General features: G+C 43.7%; 1 protein-coding gene across 2 annotated transcripts in view; it reads left to right on the top strand.

The window, feature by feature from the left end:
- Nucleotides 1–16824, top strand: part of LOC110529587 (solute carrier family 35 member F1) — a 147225-nt gene that overhangs the window by 127765 nt on the left and 2636 nt on the right. For both annotated transcript variants that reach the window (XM_021611930.3, XM_090242896.1), the window contains exon 7: nt 1389–1543. In XM_021611930.3, the coding sequence (XP_021467605.1) occupies nt 1389–1543 (155 nt within the window). The remainder of the gene's footprint in view (nt 1–1388; nt 1544–16824) is intronic.

Here is a 16824-nt window from a genome sequence, read left to right as displayed (position 1 = left end):
TGCTTGTACATTTTTATTTAGAACGTTTTTGGAAGTACATACCGGCTGTAACGGGAGTAATTGAAGATAGTTGCTCAGCGATAGCTGGAGCAGTGAGCTGGAGCAGTGAACTGGAGTAGTGAACTGGAGCAGTGAAGAGACTACTATGAATTGGGATTGGTTATTTACACTGTATTTAAACAGTGTTTGAACTTTTCCACTCTTCACCTATCACTTGTCAGCTGTCCTTCAGTACTTTCTCACTGCAGAGAAGCAGGTGGATATTTTTGCATTCTCTCCTGAGGACAACTCCCCTGATATGTAATGTATCTATGACAATGAAAAGGGATTGAAGAGGATCCTGATTGCTTTTAGTGGAATGAGGGAGAGGGGAAATGGCCCTGGCAGCATTCATAACATCTCTGCGGGCAGAATCTGCCAGATAAGTGCTGTTTACGTTTTGTTTTGAGACAAATTACCATTATCTGTCTGTGTTGTCATTTCATCTGAGGCCGTAAAAGTCGTGTCCTTCATAAATACATTTTTTTTAAAAAATGAACCCGAAACTAGATGAGCAGGTAATTTAATTTCATAGTTACACTAAATCCCATTACTGTGTTTCTGCATGACAAAATATAATCAGAATGTCCGTAGTCCCTACATGACAACTATCTCTCTGAAATGCCCATCCTTATGTCATGATTTTCTGTCTCAGTCGCCCACTTTCTCCTCAATGTCTGTTGTTTGACAGTCATTGATCTTTACAGTGACCGTATATGGCATATATTTAATGATATTTGCATCCTCCTCCTCTCCCTTTTTGGGTTAAAGGTGAAGGAGGAAATGCTGCCATGACTATGTTCCCATTTCTATCAGTTTGGTGTGCAGAAAGAATGTCACAGGCTCCAACAAAATATTAGGTCATTGGACAAATCACTGCACATGTACAGATGTAGGATATTCATTTGAGTCAGTCTGCTACTGCAGGAAAATAATCTTGCAGCAACAGGAAATGTGGATTATAAGTAATGGACATTTTAAACATTTTTCAAAAGTGAAAATCAAGTCTGAAATTTCTAAGTGGAAAGTTCTCCTGGAAAGTTCTCCTGCAACAAGGTGATCAAATTAAGATCCACCACCTGTAATAGGCAAATGTGTTGATAAATGGAGAAGATGAGCCCTTCCCTACTCTGTCATCAAGGTCCTTCTATCTTTATATAGACACAAGAAGACTAAGAAAACTATCCTATATAAGCATTGATAGACAGGCAGGTGAATTATTTTTTTTGCTGGCTAGTTGGTATTCTGGTGAGCACTCTGCTGTTAATTAGCTCCAGTCTGCCCCTGCAGCTCTGTCACTCATCATGTGTGTGTGTGTCCTCTATGTGTGTGTATATGTCTTTCACCAGGGTTGCTGTATATCGGCTTCAGTGCCTGCATGTTTGGCCTGTACAGCTTCATGCCCGTGGTCATTAGAAGGACCAGCGCCACGTCGGTCAATCTCTCTCTGCTGACCGCTGACCTCTACAGCCTGTTCTGCGGCCTCTTTCTGTTCCAGTACAAGGTGAGTACAACACACACACACACCATCCTCCTTAAGCTCTTTCATCTATCATAATGATTCAGATTGTAAGAGATTGTACATTGCTATTACCTCAGAAAATCCTATTCCACATATTGCCTTTTAGTTTTTCTGCCTATTATTTGGCGTTTTCTTCCTGCATGCTGCGTGCTAGTGATCGATCGCAGCTTTCACGCTGCCCCGAAAGGCTCTTCAGTTACCTTGGAGCGGAGCAGGCTGTATATCTGCAGGCCTCAGACCCCATGCGGGCCTTCATCTTCCTCCGTCCCGACTGGGCGGGTAGGCAAGTTAAAGCAGCTAGACCCCCAAACAATGCCCAATAGTCACGCCTTACAATAAAGCCCTCTAATCACTTACCCAGATTTGACTCCCGTAGTGCAGATTACCGCCGTGCTGCAAAAGAAAGAAAGACAGAGAGATTCAATTGGATGACTTTATGCCGTGTAATCTTGTAACTGCCCATCTGCAAACCTCTGTATTCTCTCTCCCACCCCAGCAAACCTTGACTGTGTTGACTCTAATTGAGGAGGGCATTTGGGCATTGCTAATATTTTACTGGTATGTCTTAGTCACCCCTGTTTTTGTTGCCTTTTAAAATGCAGCTTTTTCAAATTGAATCATGGCTTATAATGCCATCGACAATGGCTGGCAGATTGCAGCCAACGATTGCTGGCAGATCACACTTTATTTTAAGGTTACTACTGTATATGTCCATGTTAGGTCTGTAAGTAACCTGGAAGGGAGTCAGATACCACCATGAATAAGGTCCTTTCTTCAAAGGAAACCCACCACTGTTTTTATTTCTACTGTGCTCCTTCGGGTGGAAATCCAGTACAATGAGCATGGCGGGGTGTGAGACAGCCTCCTTCAGCCCAGAAATGCCATTAAGCCCTGGGGTCTGTGTCACGGTATCCAGCCTGCCCTGTGATTGGAGAATGTGAAGTGGAGCGCAGGGTCTATAGTAGCTAGCACTCTCAGCAGCTCAAGGCTGTTCCCTCTCCGCTGTTTTAATCAGGCCCTTGTGCTGTCACTAAGGGGCCTCGTTTCCATCCTCCCCACAATCACTTTGCCCCAATCACACTCAAGAGATGCTGTCTGCTGATCGGGTGGCCAACTCACACAGTTGGACATGACCAGGGTAGCTCTGAGATGAGCAGATGACGTTGGTAAAGGTTCTTGTATCATCACTCTGATGGGGTAAGATGAGGGAGTCGACCTTGCAATATTTATCTATGAAATCACAGGGCAGAGAGAGGCTTTTGTTTTGTTCTAGCAATTTATTGGGAAAGTTGTGATAAAACAGTTATTGTGGGCTATTGTCTAATGTAGGTTACCAATCCAAGAGGAAAACATAGTATTCAATGGAACGTTCTGTGGTGTACTTGGCTAAATCATTCACTCCGATCATTTTAATTGTACAACTGGAGTTTAAACCTGTAGTCTGTTCTGTTGTGAGTTCCTTTGTGTTAACTCGCCCCCATGCCGGATTCTATGGGGTATTACTGACCCTGAGAATAATGAATTATATTCTTGTCCATGTTTTGGGTAAAACACCTTCATTGTGCCGTGCTCAGAAAGGCTGGAGAGATTATTACCAAATGCCACGAGTGGTAGCAGAATTCAGGAAGTATCCATTATGGTCTGTACATGAAATTAACGCTTAAACCATTCCTAGTATGATTAGGCCTTCTCTCTACCTGGTCGTATATGTTATGTTGGGCCAGCAGCAGACAGTGAAGTGGAGAAGTATAAGCAGTCCACACACCCATTGTACTTTATCTTTGTGGCGACATGCAGCGTGAGAGAACAGATACACAGTATTTTTTTCAAATCTCTCCCTCTCCTTTTCTGTCTCACACCACCTCTCTGTCTCTATTTTTCTCTCTCGCTTTCCCTTCTCTCCACCCCCTCCCCCCCTCCCTCTCTCTGTAAGCTTCCCCATGTTGGTCCTGCGTTGACAAATAGCCATGTCTACTGCAGACCACCACCCCAATCAGCCCATTGTGATCCCTCTCTATAATCCATGTTTCCCTACCCACTGTGCATGGATGATTTATCCTGCACCTGTAATCCATTGCATTTCAGAGAGACAAATGAGCAATTTTATAACGCTATTCTACACATTTTGTCATAAGGCAGAGAGAAAATGTGGCAGTTTTATAGCTAAATTCCTGCTATTCTACACATTTGGCTATTGCTTATAACGTGTTAATATGCTATTTGGGGGCACCCTGACCTGAAAATAAGTTTTTATTCGGGGGGGGGGGGGGGGTTGGTGTCCCCCTGGAGGTCATGGACCCTGGGGCACGTGCCATGCGTGCCTGTTCGGGTAATCTGGCCCTGCAAGCAGTTATTGTGGAAAGAAAGAGAAGTGAACTTCAGATTGTCTTGGCCTCTAGATGCATTTTTACAATGTCTGTGCTGCTTTGAAGGCAAGGGCTATTTAAGACCAGACAGAACCAATCTACAAAGAATAAGAAAGTGATTGAGTTGTACTTTGGACATATTGTCTGTCCTGGCTGCACTGAAATAATAAATATCTCAAGGTAGCCAGTCTTTGTAGAGAAGAAAGCATTCCATTCAACAACTGAGACAGCTGTACTAACCCAAAGTATATGGCCATTATTCAAAGATGAATCATAGCAGTTTTCAGAATTTGATTGAAACAGATTCATACTCATCTGATGTCCTTATTGTAGCTGCAGTGAGTCAGTGTAACGAGGTGCGCTGAGAGTCGGGAAGCAAGTTCAGGGAGTGAGTGTTTTAATAAATAAACGCAACATAATACAAAACACGGACAAAGCACAGACATGAAACTGAAACAGAAACAATAACGCCTGGGGAAGGAACCAAAGGAAGTGACATATATAGGGAAGGTAATCAGGGAAGTGGTGGAGTCCAGGTGAGCCTGACGCGCAGGTGCGCATAACGAAGGTGACAGGTGTGCGCCATAATGAGCAGCGTGGTGACCTAGAGGCCGGAGAGGGCGCACACGTGACAGTCAGCATTAATACTTACAAAAGAAATTGCCTAGGAACAGTGGCGATTTTAGCATGTAAATCTTGGTGGGCAAGATGCACGCCAGCAAAGCCACAACACAACAGTAAACAATACATTAAATACTCGGTGAGAAACGGTGCCCATAAGCTGTTAGGGCCAACATAAAGCTGTCCCAGCCAATCAGAATGAGTTTTTTCCCCACAAAGGGGTTTATTACATACAGAAATACTCCTCTGCATCGCCTCAGACGATCCCACAGGTGAAGAAGCCGGATGTGGAGGTCCTGGACTGGCGTGGTTACATGTAGTCTGGTTGTGAGGGCGGTTGGACATACTGACAAATTCTCTAAAATGACGTCGGAGGCAGCTTATAGTAGAGAATTAACATTAAATAATCTGGAAACGTCTCTGGTGGACATCCCTGCAGTCAGCATGCCAGTTGCACAGTCCCTCAACTTGACACCTGTGGCATTATGTTGTGTGACAAAACTGCACATTTTAGTGGCCTTTTATTGTCCCCAGCACATGGAGCGCCTGTGTAATGATCATGCTGTTTAATCAGCTTCTTGATATGCCACGCATGTCAGGTGGGTGGATTATCTTGGCAAAGGAGACATTCTCACTAACAGCGATGTAAAAAAAAAAATTGGTAAACAACATTTTAGAAAAAATACGCTTTTTGTGCATATGGACAATTTCTGGGATTTTTTATTTCAGCTCATGAAACATGGGACCAACACACGACACTACATGTCATATTTATATTTTGTTCAGTGTACATGGGTCTACTGAACTTTTTGTTGAAAAAAAAACATGGTTACAGACCCACCAATATTATATAGTATCCCCTCCTCGTGAAGAAAGGCACATGAGCTAATTTATAATACATTTAATATTTTTGATTAATTTGTGTATCATTCCAACATTGCCTAAAATGATGAATAAGATACGAATGAGAGAGACCTATATAAGCAATATAACAATTGAGATGTACAAACTATGGCATAAGAGAATCGATGAACGGATAAGAGGCAAGCCATAATTTCGATTAAGAAATTAAGCTAAGATAGACAAATATGTACACCAAGACAGTCGTGAAGAGGGCACGATAAAGCCTATTCCCCCTTAGGAGACTGAAAAGATTTGGCATGGGTCCTCAGATCCTCAAAAAGTTCTACAGCTGCACCATTGAGAGCGTCCTAACTGGTTGCATCACTGCCTGGTATGGAAACGGTGGTAAATGGTAATGCTCACGGCCCAGTACATCACTGGGGCCAAGCTTCCTCCCATTCCTCCCTCTATACTAGGAGGTGTCAGAGGAAGGCCCAAAAAATCATCAAAGACTCCAGCCACCCTAGTCATAGACTGTTCTCTCTGCCACCGCACAGCAAGCGGTACCGGAGCACCAAGTCTAGGTCCAAAAGGCTTCTTAACAGCTTCTACCCTCAAGCCATAAGACTGCTGAACAGCTAATCAAATGACTACCCAGACTATTTGCATCGCTCCCCCATCACCTCGACTAACCGGTGACCCCACACATTGACTCTGTACCAGCAACCCCTGTATATAGCCTTGCTATTGTTATTTTACTGCAGCTCTTTAATTATTTGTTACTTTTATTTTTTACAGAAGAGTAGGCTAAGTTAGGGGGAGAGGGACCAAATTCTTAGGCTGAGACACACCCTAAGTGTAGTAAGCTACTAACAGCTTACTACACAACATACATTTAGTATTACTTTCTTAGCAACAGTATTCATACAGTTTAATCAGAAAGTATTCAGACCCACATTTTGTTACGTTACAGCCTTATTCTAAAATTGATTGAATTGTTTTTTTTCTTCATCAATCTACACACAATACCCCACAATGACAAAGCAAAAACAGTTAAAAAAAAAAATTGGGTAACATTTTTTCATTTTTACAAATAAAAAAATAGAAAGGTTACGTTTACATAAGTATTCAGACCCTTTTCTCAGTACTTTGTTGACGCACTTTTAGTTGCCATTACAGCCTCGAGTCTTCTTGGGTTTGACGCTATAAGCTTGGCACACATGTATTTGGGGAGTTTCTCCCATTCTTCTCTGCAGATCCTCTCAAGCTCTGTCAGGTTGGATGGGGAGCGTCGCTGCACCGCTATTTTCAGGTCTCTGCAGATATGTTTGATCGGGTTCAAGTCCGGGCTCTGGCTGGGTCACTCAAGGACATTCAGAGACTTTTCTCGAAGACACTCCTGCATTGTCTTGGCTGTGTACTTAGGGTCATTGTCCTGTTGGAAGATGAACCTTCACCCCAGTCTGAGGTCCAACCGCGCTCCGGAGCAGGTTTTCATCAAGGATCTCTCTGTACTTTGCTCCGTTCATCTTTCCCTCGATCCTGACTAGTCTCCCAGTCCCTGCCGCTGAAAAACATCCCCACATGCCACCACCATGCTTCACTGTAGGGATGGTGCCAGGTTTCCTCCAGACTTGGCATTCAGGCCAAAGAGTTCAATCTTGGTTTCATCAGACCAGAGAATCTTTTTTCTCATGGTGAGAGCCTTTAGGTGCCTTTTAGCAAACTCCGAGCGGGCTGTCATGGGCCTTTTACTGAGGAGTGGCTTCCGTCTGGCCACTCCACCATAAAGGCCTGATTGGTGGAGTGCTGCAGAGATGGTTGTCCTTCTGGAAGGTTATCCAATCTCCACAGAGGAACTCTGGAGCTCTGTCAACGAGACCATTGGGTTCTTGGTCACCTACTAACCAAGGCCCTTCTCTTCTCCCCTGATTGCTCAGTTTGACCGGACGGCCAGCTCTAGGAAGAGTCTTGATAATTACAAACTTCTTCAATTTAGGAATGATGGTGGCCACTGTGTTCTTGAGGACCTTCAGTGCCTCAGACATTTTTTAGTACCCTTCCCCAGATCTGTGTCTCGACACAATCCTGTCTCGGAACTCTACGGACAATTCCTTTCACCTCATGGCTTGTTTTTTTTCTCTGAAATACACAGTCAACTGTGGGACCTTATATAGACAGGTGTGTGCAGTTCCAAATCATTAGTCATTACTGAACTTCACTGAACTTCTGGAGAGAGTTTGCTGCACTGAAAGTAAAGGGGCTGAATAATTTTGCACGCCCAATTTTTCAGTTTTTGATTTGTTAAAAACGTTTGAAATATCCAATAAATGTCGTTCCACTTCATGATTGTGTCCCACTTGTTGTTGATTCTTCACAAAAAAATACAGTTTTATATCTTTATGTTTGAAGCCTGAAATGTGGCAAAAGGTTGCAAAGTTCAAGGGGGCTGAATACTTTCGCAAGGCACTGTATATGGCAGCACCCAATGGGGATTGAACTGCCTAGCCCTCCCTGTACATTTTGTGGTGCCATAGTGTCCCCATGAGTGACAGAGCACTGAGCAGATCACGGCGCGACTAGAAAAGATTACCAACGCTTATGCTCTGTATTTTCGCTGGCTGCCCCACCACCACAGAAAGCACTGAGCTAGGCTGAAACACCTGCATTTTGGAACTGCCTTACTCAAGAAAGAGACCATGTTTGTATGCAGCTTTATTAACTTAAGGATTTATTTGCAAATATTTGCAAATTGAAGTGACACGAATGAATGCCAAAATAACATTTTATTTTTTGCTAAAGAGGGGGGGGGGCTCAAACAGTTCTGCACCACCTGCCCTGAATGATGGGTCGCCACTGCCTAAGAACAACACAAACATTTATTTTCCTCACTAGAACTAATTGTTTTGAACTCCTAAGGGGAGATGCAGGGAGTTGTGTACTATTATTGACAGTTGCGGATGAATTAATATTAATAGCATTAAACTGTAAACTAGAGAGCATCAAGAGGGGAGTGGATATTACAAAGGTCTCCAATTCGTTTTAGTATTGATGGAATATTCTGAAATAAGATCTTTCACAATGCCTTGGCTGGTATTTTGGCTAAAACCTTTGCAGCATTTAGCTGAGCCACTTTGAATGAATATGCCATATTATTCTCTTACCAGATACTAACAACAGCAATACTGTATATCTAAAGGTTGGTTAGTTTGTCAATGCTGTAGTTTTAAATCGACTGCTAGGAAAGGTGAGGGAACAGGGAAGTTGTTGGCTTTGTACTCAGTCTTAGCTCCCTGACCACTATTACCACAATGCTACTCTTTGCCTCCAACCAGACCAGCATGAGGAATGCATCTGAATGCCTGTGTCAGCAGTTCACAACACAGTATGTACTTTATGGTACATGTGCTTACAATGTCATTCTCAGTAGCGGTATCCTGGAATTACTTTTAGAAAAGCTATGTTTGTCCTCAGAACAAATCACATCAATAGTACCAACCCCACACCTTAAATGATCTTTCCTTAGTGATCAGTGATTTGTCTTGGGTTAAAATCATCAATCATGACAAAGTCCTAATACTAAGCATGTGGTGCTAATGATTTGGTTTAACCGGGCTCTGAGCAGCAGGAGCATAAAACCCAGATCCTCTACCTCTATCGTCAGACAGTCATATTTGATTCCTATTCTCTAAATGGCTCCTGTCCTCACATTATAAAATCAAATAAAATAAAATGTTATTTGTCACATGCTCCGAATACAACAGTGAAATGCTTACTTACAAGCCCTTAAAAGCCCTTTACCAACAATGCAGTTTTAAGAAAAATACCAAAGAAAATCAAAATAAAGTAACAAATAATTAAAGAGCAGCAGTAAAATAACAATAGTGAGGCTATATACAGGGGTGTACCGGTACAGAGTCAATGTGAGGGGGCACCGGTTAGTCAAGGTAATTTAGGTAATATATACATGTGGGTAGAGTTATTAAAGTGACTTATACATAGATAATAACAGAGTAGCAGCAACGTAAACGAGGGAAATCCAAGTAGTCTGGGTAGCCATTGACTAGATGTTCAGGAGTCTTATGACTTGGGGGTAGAAGCTGTTAAGAAGCCTTTTGGACCTAGACTTGGTGCTCCGGTACCGCTTGTTGTGCGGTAGCAGAGAGAACAGTCTATGACTAGGGTGGCTGGAATCTTTGACAATTTTTGGCCCCTTCCTCTGACACCGCCTGGTACAGAGGTCCTGGATGGCAGGAAGCTTGGCCCCAGTGATGTACTGGACCATACACACTACCCTCTGTAGTGCCTTGCGCTCGGAGGCCGAGCAGTTGCCATACCAGGCAGTGATGCAACCAGTCAGGATGCTCTCAATGGTGCAGCTGTAGAACCTTTTGAGGATCTGAGGACCCATGCCAAATCTTTTCAGTTTCCTGACGGGGAATACGTTTTGTGGTGCCCTCTTCACGGCTGTCTTGGTGTGCTTGGACCATGTTAGTTTGTTGGTGATGTGAACACCAAGGAACTTGAAGCTCTCAACCTGCTCCACTACAGCCCTGTCGATGAGAATGAGGGCATGCTCGGGCCTCCTTTTCCTGTAGTCCACAATCGTCTCCTTAATCTTGGTCACGTTGAGGGAGAGGTTGTTGTCCTGGCACCACATGGCCAGGGTACTATGGTGTTGAACGCTGAACTGTAGTCAATAAATAGTTGAGGTGTGAAAGGGCAGTGTGGAGTGCAATAGAGATTGCATCATCTGTGGATCTCTTGGGGTGGTATGCAAGTTGGAGTGGGTCTAAGGTTTTTGTGATAATGGTGTTGATGTGAGCCATGACCAGCCTTTCAATGCACTTTATGGCTACAGACGTGAGTGCTACGGGTCGGTAGTCATTTAGGCAGGTTACCTTAATGTTCTTGGGCACAGAGACTATGGTGGTCTGCTTGAAACATGTTGGTACAGACTCAGACAAGGAGAGGTTGTAAAAGGTCAGTGAAGACACTTGCCAGTTGGTCAGCGCATGCTCAGAGTACACGTCCTGGTAATCCATCTGGCCCTGCGGTCTTGTGAATGTTGACCTGTTTAAAGGTCTTACTCACATCGGCTGCGGAGAGCGTGATCACACAGTCGTCCGGAACACCTGGTGCTCTCATATGCATGTTTCAGTGTTACTTGCCTCAAAGCGAGCATAGAAGTAATTTAGCTCATCTGGTAGGCTTGTGTCACTGGGCAGCTCTCTGCTGTGCTTCCATTTGTAGTCTGTAATAGTTTGCAATCCCTGCCACATCTGACGAGCGTCTGAGCCGGTGTAGTATGATTAGATCTTAGTCCTGTATTGTCTGTTTGATGGGTCGTCGGTGGGCATAGCAGGATTTCCCGCTCCTTGAAAGCGGCAGCTCTACCCTTTAGCTCATTTGCCTGTAATCCATGGCTTCTGGTTGGGGTATGTACGTACAGTCACTGTCGGGACGAAACCATCATTCCACTTATTGATGAAGCCAGTGACAATGTGGTGTACTCCTCAATGCCATCGGAAGAATCCCGGAACATATTCCAGTTTGTGATAGCAAAACAGTCCTGTAGTTTAGCATCTGCTTCATCTGACCACTTTTTTTATTGACCAAGTCACTGGTGCTTCCTGCTTTAATTTTTGCTTGTAAGCAGGAATCAGGAGGATAGAATTATGGTCAGATTTGCCAAATGGAGGGTGAGGGAGAGATTTTTTACACGTCTCTGTGTGTGGAGTAAAGGTGGTCTTGAGTTTTGTTTTCCCTTTGGTTGCACGTTTAACATGCTGATATAAATTAGGTAAAACATAATTACGTTTCCCTGCACTAAAGTCCCCGGCCACTGTGGTGGTATATAGACAGCTACGATAAATACAGGTGAAAACTCTCTAGGTATATAGTGTGGTCTACAGCTTATCATGAAATACTCTACCTCAGGTGAGCAAAACCTAGAGACTTCCTTAGATATCGTGCACCAGCAGTTGTTTATAAATATACATAGACCCCCACCCCTAGTCTTACCAAAGCAGGCTGTTATATCCTGCCAATGCAGTGTGGAACCCACCAGTATGTTAATCATGTCGTCGTTCAGCCACGACTCGGTGAAGCATAAGATATGACAGTTTATAATGTCCCGTTGGTAGGATATACGTGCATTTAGCTTGTACAAAAAAATGCGAAAAAACAAATAAAATAGAATGGTTGGTTAAGAGCCGATGAAACGGCAGCCATCCTCTCCGGCGCCATTATAGCTCATTCAAATGAGCTGTAGCTGATGTAATGTAATGCTATCTCTACCTGCCATGACCACAGTAGGAGGAAACTATGACCTGATAGGAATCTAATCAGAACAGAGCACCTAGCCATAGCACACCATCTGCTTAAAAGAAAATGGCTACATTTTCATTCTCCTCAAAGGTTTTCCTGCAGTAGATTAGGAACAGTGGTGGTGAATGTCTCCTTCTGAGGCGGCTGACATTCTATCACCAGTTTGCAGGGCTCTAGCCGTGGCTCCTGTAGAGAATGTAAATGAGCGTGGAGATGTCACCATGCTAAGTAGAATGTATTCCTCTCTGTTTCCCAGTTATTGCTTTTTCCTCTCATATATTCTCCCTCGCTGCAATAGCACTTTCTTCGGCCCATTACTCCACATGTTAATAAAAGTCTTCTTGACAGAGCTATCTGCCTAATTTGTTTCCCGTGTTCTACATTGATATTGCTCTCAGGAGTGTTTACTTTAGCAAACGCTAAATTGAAACACTGCGAGTGAGGTATTGCAACTCTACAATAGGGGCATGTGTATGTGCCTCCAGAGAGAGAGAATACCCGGTTGTCAGGGCAATGATTCATATTTCAGTGAGACGAAATGCGAAGTTTCATTTATGTCCAGTATTCTTTTTGTAATCCCTTTATCCCTGTGACTGTGATATCCATGTGAGATTCATGTGTTATGTGATGTACAGGTAACTGCCAAAAAATAAAAGGAAACATTGAGTAAAGAATCAAATCAAATGTTAAGATACAGTTGTATTTGTCACATGCTTCGTAAACAGGGGTAGACTAACAGTGAAATGCTTACTTACGGATCATTTGTCAATGCGCAGTGGAAGACGATAACAAAAATCAAATAGAAATAGTGATACGAGAAATAAATACACAGTGAATAACGAATAACAATGACGAGTAAAAATAACATGGCTATATACAGAAAGTACCAGTACTGAGTCGATATGCATGTGTACTAGGTAAATGAGGTAGCTATGTATATACAGTGGGGCAAAAAAAGTATTTAGTCAGCCACCAATTGTGCAAGTTCTCCCACTTAAAAATATGAGAGAGGCCTGTAATTTTCATCATAGGTACACTTCAACTATGACAGACAAAATGAGAAAAAAAAATCCAGAAAATCACATTGTAGGATTTTTAATGAATTTATTTGCAAATTATGGTGGAAAATAAGTATTTGGTCACCTACAAACAAGCAAGATTTCTGGCTCTCACAGACCTGTAACTTCTTCTTTAAGAGGCTCCTCTGTCCTCCACTCCATGCAAGATCTCACCCCGTGGGGTCAAAATGATCACAAGAACGGTGAGCAAAAATCCCAGAACCACACGGGGGGACCTAGTGAATGACCTGCAGAGAGCTGGGACCAAAGTAACAAAGCCTACCATCAGTAACACACTACGCCGCCAGGGACTCAAATCCTGCAGTGCCAGACGTGTCCCCCTGCTTAAGCCAGTACATGTCCAGGCCCGTCTGAAGTTTGCTAGAGGGCATTTGGATGATCCAGAAGAAGATTGGGAGAATGTCATATGGTCAGATGAAACCAAAATATAACTTTTTGGTAAAAACTCAACTCGTCGTGTTTGGAGGACAAAGAATGCTGAGTTGCATCCAAAGAACACCATACCTACTGTGAAGCATGGGGGTGGAAACATCATGCTTTGGGGCTGTTTTTCTGCAAAGGGACCAGGACGACTGATCCGTGTAAAGGAAAGAATGAATGGGGCCATGTATCGTGATATTTTGAGTGAAAACCTCCTTCCATCAGCAAGGGCATTGAAGATGAAACGTGGCTGGGTCTTTCAGCATGACAATGATCCCAAACACACCGCCCGGGCAACGAAGGAGTGGCTTCATAAGAAGCACTTCAAGGTCCTGGAGTGGCCTAGCCAGTCTCCAGATCTCAACCCCATAGAAAATCTTTGGAGGGAGTTGAAAGTCCGTGTTGCCCAGCAACAGCCCCAAAACATCACTGCTCTAGATGATATCTGCATGGAGGAATGGGCCAAAATACCAGCAATAGTGTGTGAAAACCTTGTGAAGACTTACAGAAAACGTTTGACCTCTGTCATTGCCAACAAAGGGTATATAACAAAGTATTGAGATAAACTTTTGTTATTGACCAAATACTTATTTTCCACCATAATTTGCAAATACATTCATAAAAAATCCTACAATGTGATTTTCTGGATTTTTTTTCTCATTTTGTCTGTCATAGTTGAAGTGTACTTATGATGAAAATTACAGGCCTCTCTCATCTTGTTAAGTGGGAGAACTTGCACAATTGGTGGCTGACTAAATACTTTTTTGCGCCACTATATACTGTATGTAGGATTAAAGTGACTAGGCAACAGGATATATAAATAGACCGTAGCAGGAGCAGGTAGCCATTTGATTAGCTATTTAGCAGTCTTGTTGTGCAGTCTTCTGGCTTGGGTGTAGAAGCTGTTCAGGGTCCGCTGGTTCCAGACTTTGTGCAATGGTACTGCTTGCTGTGCAGTAGCAGAGAGAACAGTTTATGATTTAGGTGGCTGGAGTCTTTGAAAAATGCCTTGCAGTTGCCGTATCGAGCGGTGATGCAGCCATTCAAGATGCTCTCAATGGTGCAGCTGTAGAACTTGTTGCGGATCTGAGGGCCCATGACAAATCTTTTCAGCCTCCTGAGGGGGAAGAGGCACAGTCGTGCCCTCTTCACAACTGTGTGTGTGGACCGTGGTAGTTCCTTAGTGATGTGGACACCGAGGAACTTGAAGCTCTCGGCCCGCTCCACTACAGCCCCGTCGATGTGGATGGTGGTATGCTAGTAAATGTTTGTAAATGAGGAATATAAAGTACTGTATATTGTAAGCAGTTGTGGTTCTGGAGTTAATTAAGCAATTCACATCCTCATCATGCTTATGGTAATGTATAAATTCCCACTTGCCCATTATTTTGGCTACCATGGCTAGAAGAAGAGATCTCAGTGACTTTGAAAGATACTGTAGGTCTCAAAGGAGCATAGGGGGTTTAAAGGGGTGTGTGTGTGTGTGTGTGTGTGTGTGTGTGTGTGTGTCTCAGTCACCAGATCTCAACCCAATTGAAAACGTATGGGAGATTCTGGAGTGATGCCTGAGACGGCGTTTTCCACCCTCAACAAAACACCAAATTATGGAATTTCTCGTGGAAGAATGGTGTCACATCACTACAATAGAGTTCCTAAAACTTGTAGAATCTTTGCCAAGGCACATTGAAGCTGTTCTGGAGGCTCGTGGTGGCCCAATGCCCTATTAAGACAGTTTATGTTGGTGTTACCTGCAGGAATTTTGTGTTGTTTCTGTAAATGCATGGTCAAAATTCAAGCTCTATTCTTGATATGTTCTCTGTGTAGTCCTGTTAGTGTGCCGAGACAGAAACGGTTTTGTTCCTTGATTGATAGTCAAAGTACAATCTTTTCAGTAAAAGGCTTAATAAAACCTGCATGGGCTTTACTAATTAATACACATAGAGGGCTCCCTCACTCTCCCTGATTCTCTCTCTCTCTTCTCTCCCTGATTCTCTCTCTCTTCTCTCCCTGATTCTCTCTCTCTTCTCTCCCTGATTCTCTCTCTCTTCTCTCCCTGCTTCTCTCTCTCCTCTCTCCCTGCTTCTCTCTCTCCTCTCTGCTTCTCTCTCTCCTCTCTCTGCTTCTCTCTCTCCTCTCTGCTTCTCTCTCCCTGCTTCTCAAACTCCTTTCCCTCCTCTCTCCCTGCTTCTCTCTCCTCTCTCCCTGCTCCTCTCACTCCTTCTCTCGCTCCTCTCTCCCTGCTTGTCTCTCTCGCTCCTCTCTCCCTGCTTGTCTCTCTTGCTCCTCTCTCCCTGCTTGTCTCTCTTGCTCCTCTCTCCCTGCTTGTCTCTCTTGCTCCTCTCTCCCTGCTTGTCTCTCTCGCTCCTCTCTCCCTGCTTGTCTCTCTCGCTCCTCTCTCCCTGCTTGACTCTCTCATGCTCTTCTCTCCCTGCTTGTCTCTCTTGCTCCTCCCTCCCTGCTTGTCTCTCTCGCTCCTCTCTCCCTGCTTGACTCTCTCATGCTCCTCTCTCCCTGCTTGTCTCGCTCTCGCACCACTCTCCCTCCCTCACTCACTATTTCTTTATCTGTATCTCCATCTCTCTCTCTCTCTCTGCATGGCCTGCCTCTGCTACAGCTAGGACATTGTCAGATAGACAGTCACAGAGACACAGTCTCAGGGGGTGCCCACCTGTAGCTCAGCCCACCAATAAGGGGAGCAGAAACAATTAACATCCCATAACACCATGTCTCCCTGCTCCGTCTTACAACATCCCTGCCTTCCCACATCCCTGATGGCAGCTAGCTTCAGAACCCAGGGACATGTGTAATTTGGTAACGGTGTGGTAATCGTGTTAACCCAGGGGAGGAGATGCCACCCACTGCACGCTTCCCAGCGACAGGGGACCGACATGGGCATCATGAACAACTAGTGCCTTACCTTTTGATGTTAGCAGATTCTTCTTATGATTTTAAACAACTAATGTTTACAGCTGGGAAGCTTTAGATTTGGGATGTTGCATCATACTATTGTTTATTATTGCACTGCAGCAATCTTACAGTAGCTCTAACTTTAATCTCTAATCAGGGATTTAGACCTGGTAAACAGGCCAATAGAATCATTGGTCAATCATTACAATCAGAGGTTACAATACATTACCAGTAATCAATCAATTAACTTTCAAGGAAAAAGTACCAGCTGTACTGTGGTGCAATCTTCAAGACTAGTATTTGAGTACCCTTGCAACAGTCCACAGAATGAGTGGCATATAATCAAGGAGACTACTACAGTAGACCATGTCTCATTATAATACCTCAAAACATTGCCCGTTCAAAGTTACAGTTGAGTTATTAGTTGATTTCAACAACAGCCCCCCTCAATACACCAATCAGAACACACCGTCAGGGGCCTTTTTTGAGCTTGTGCCACTAATTCTGTCTAATTCTCATTGGAACACTGTACTATATGACCTGATGTGTCGTGTTGTCATACTGATATGTGTGAATAGAACGTATGAATCACACAAAGCTCCATTGGCATGCAGACTGAGTAATGTAACATTCTCATTGGAGCCTTGGGCCTTTACATTCTTAGATGTACTGTGTGCATTTGGCCTATTTTCCTATT

The sequence above is a fragment of the Oncorhynchus mykiss genome, chromosome 8, assembly GCF_057628025.1.
Source record: "Oncorhynchus mykiss isolate SJ-2025 chromosome 8, ASM5762802v1, whole genome shotgun sequence".
NCBI classification, from domain to species: Eukaryota; Metazoa; Chordata; class Actinopteri; order Salmoniformes; family Salmonidae; genus Oncorhynchus; species Oncorhynchus mykiss.
Note: the sequence above shows the minus strand (reverse complement) of the source record. Positions and strands in the feature narration are given on the sequence as shown.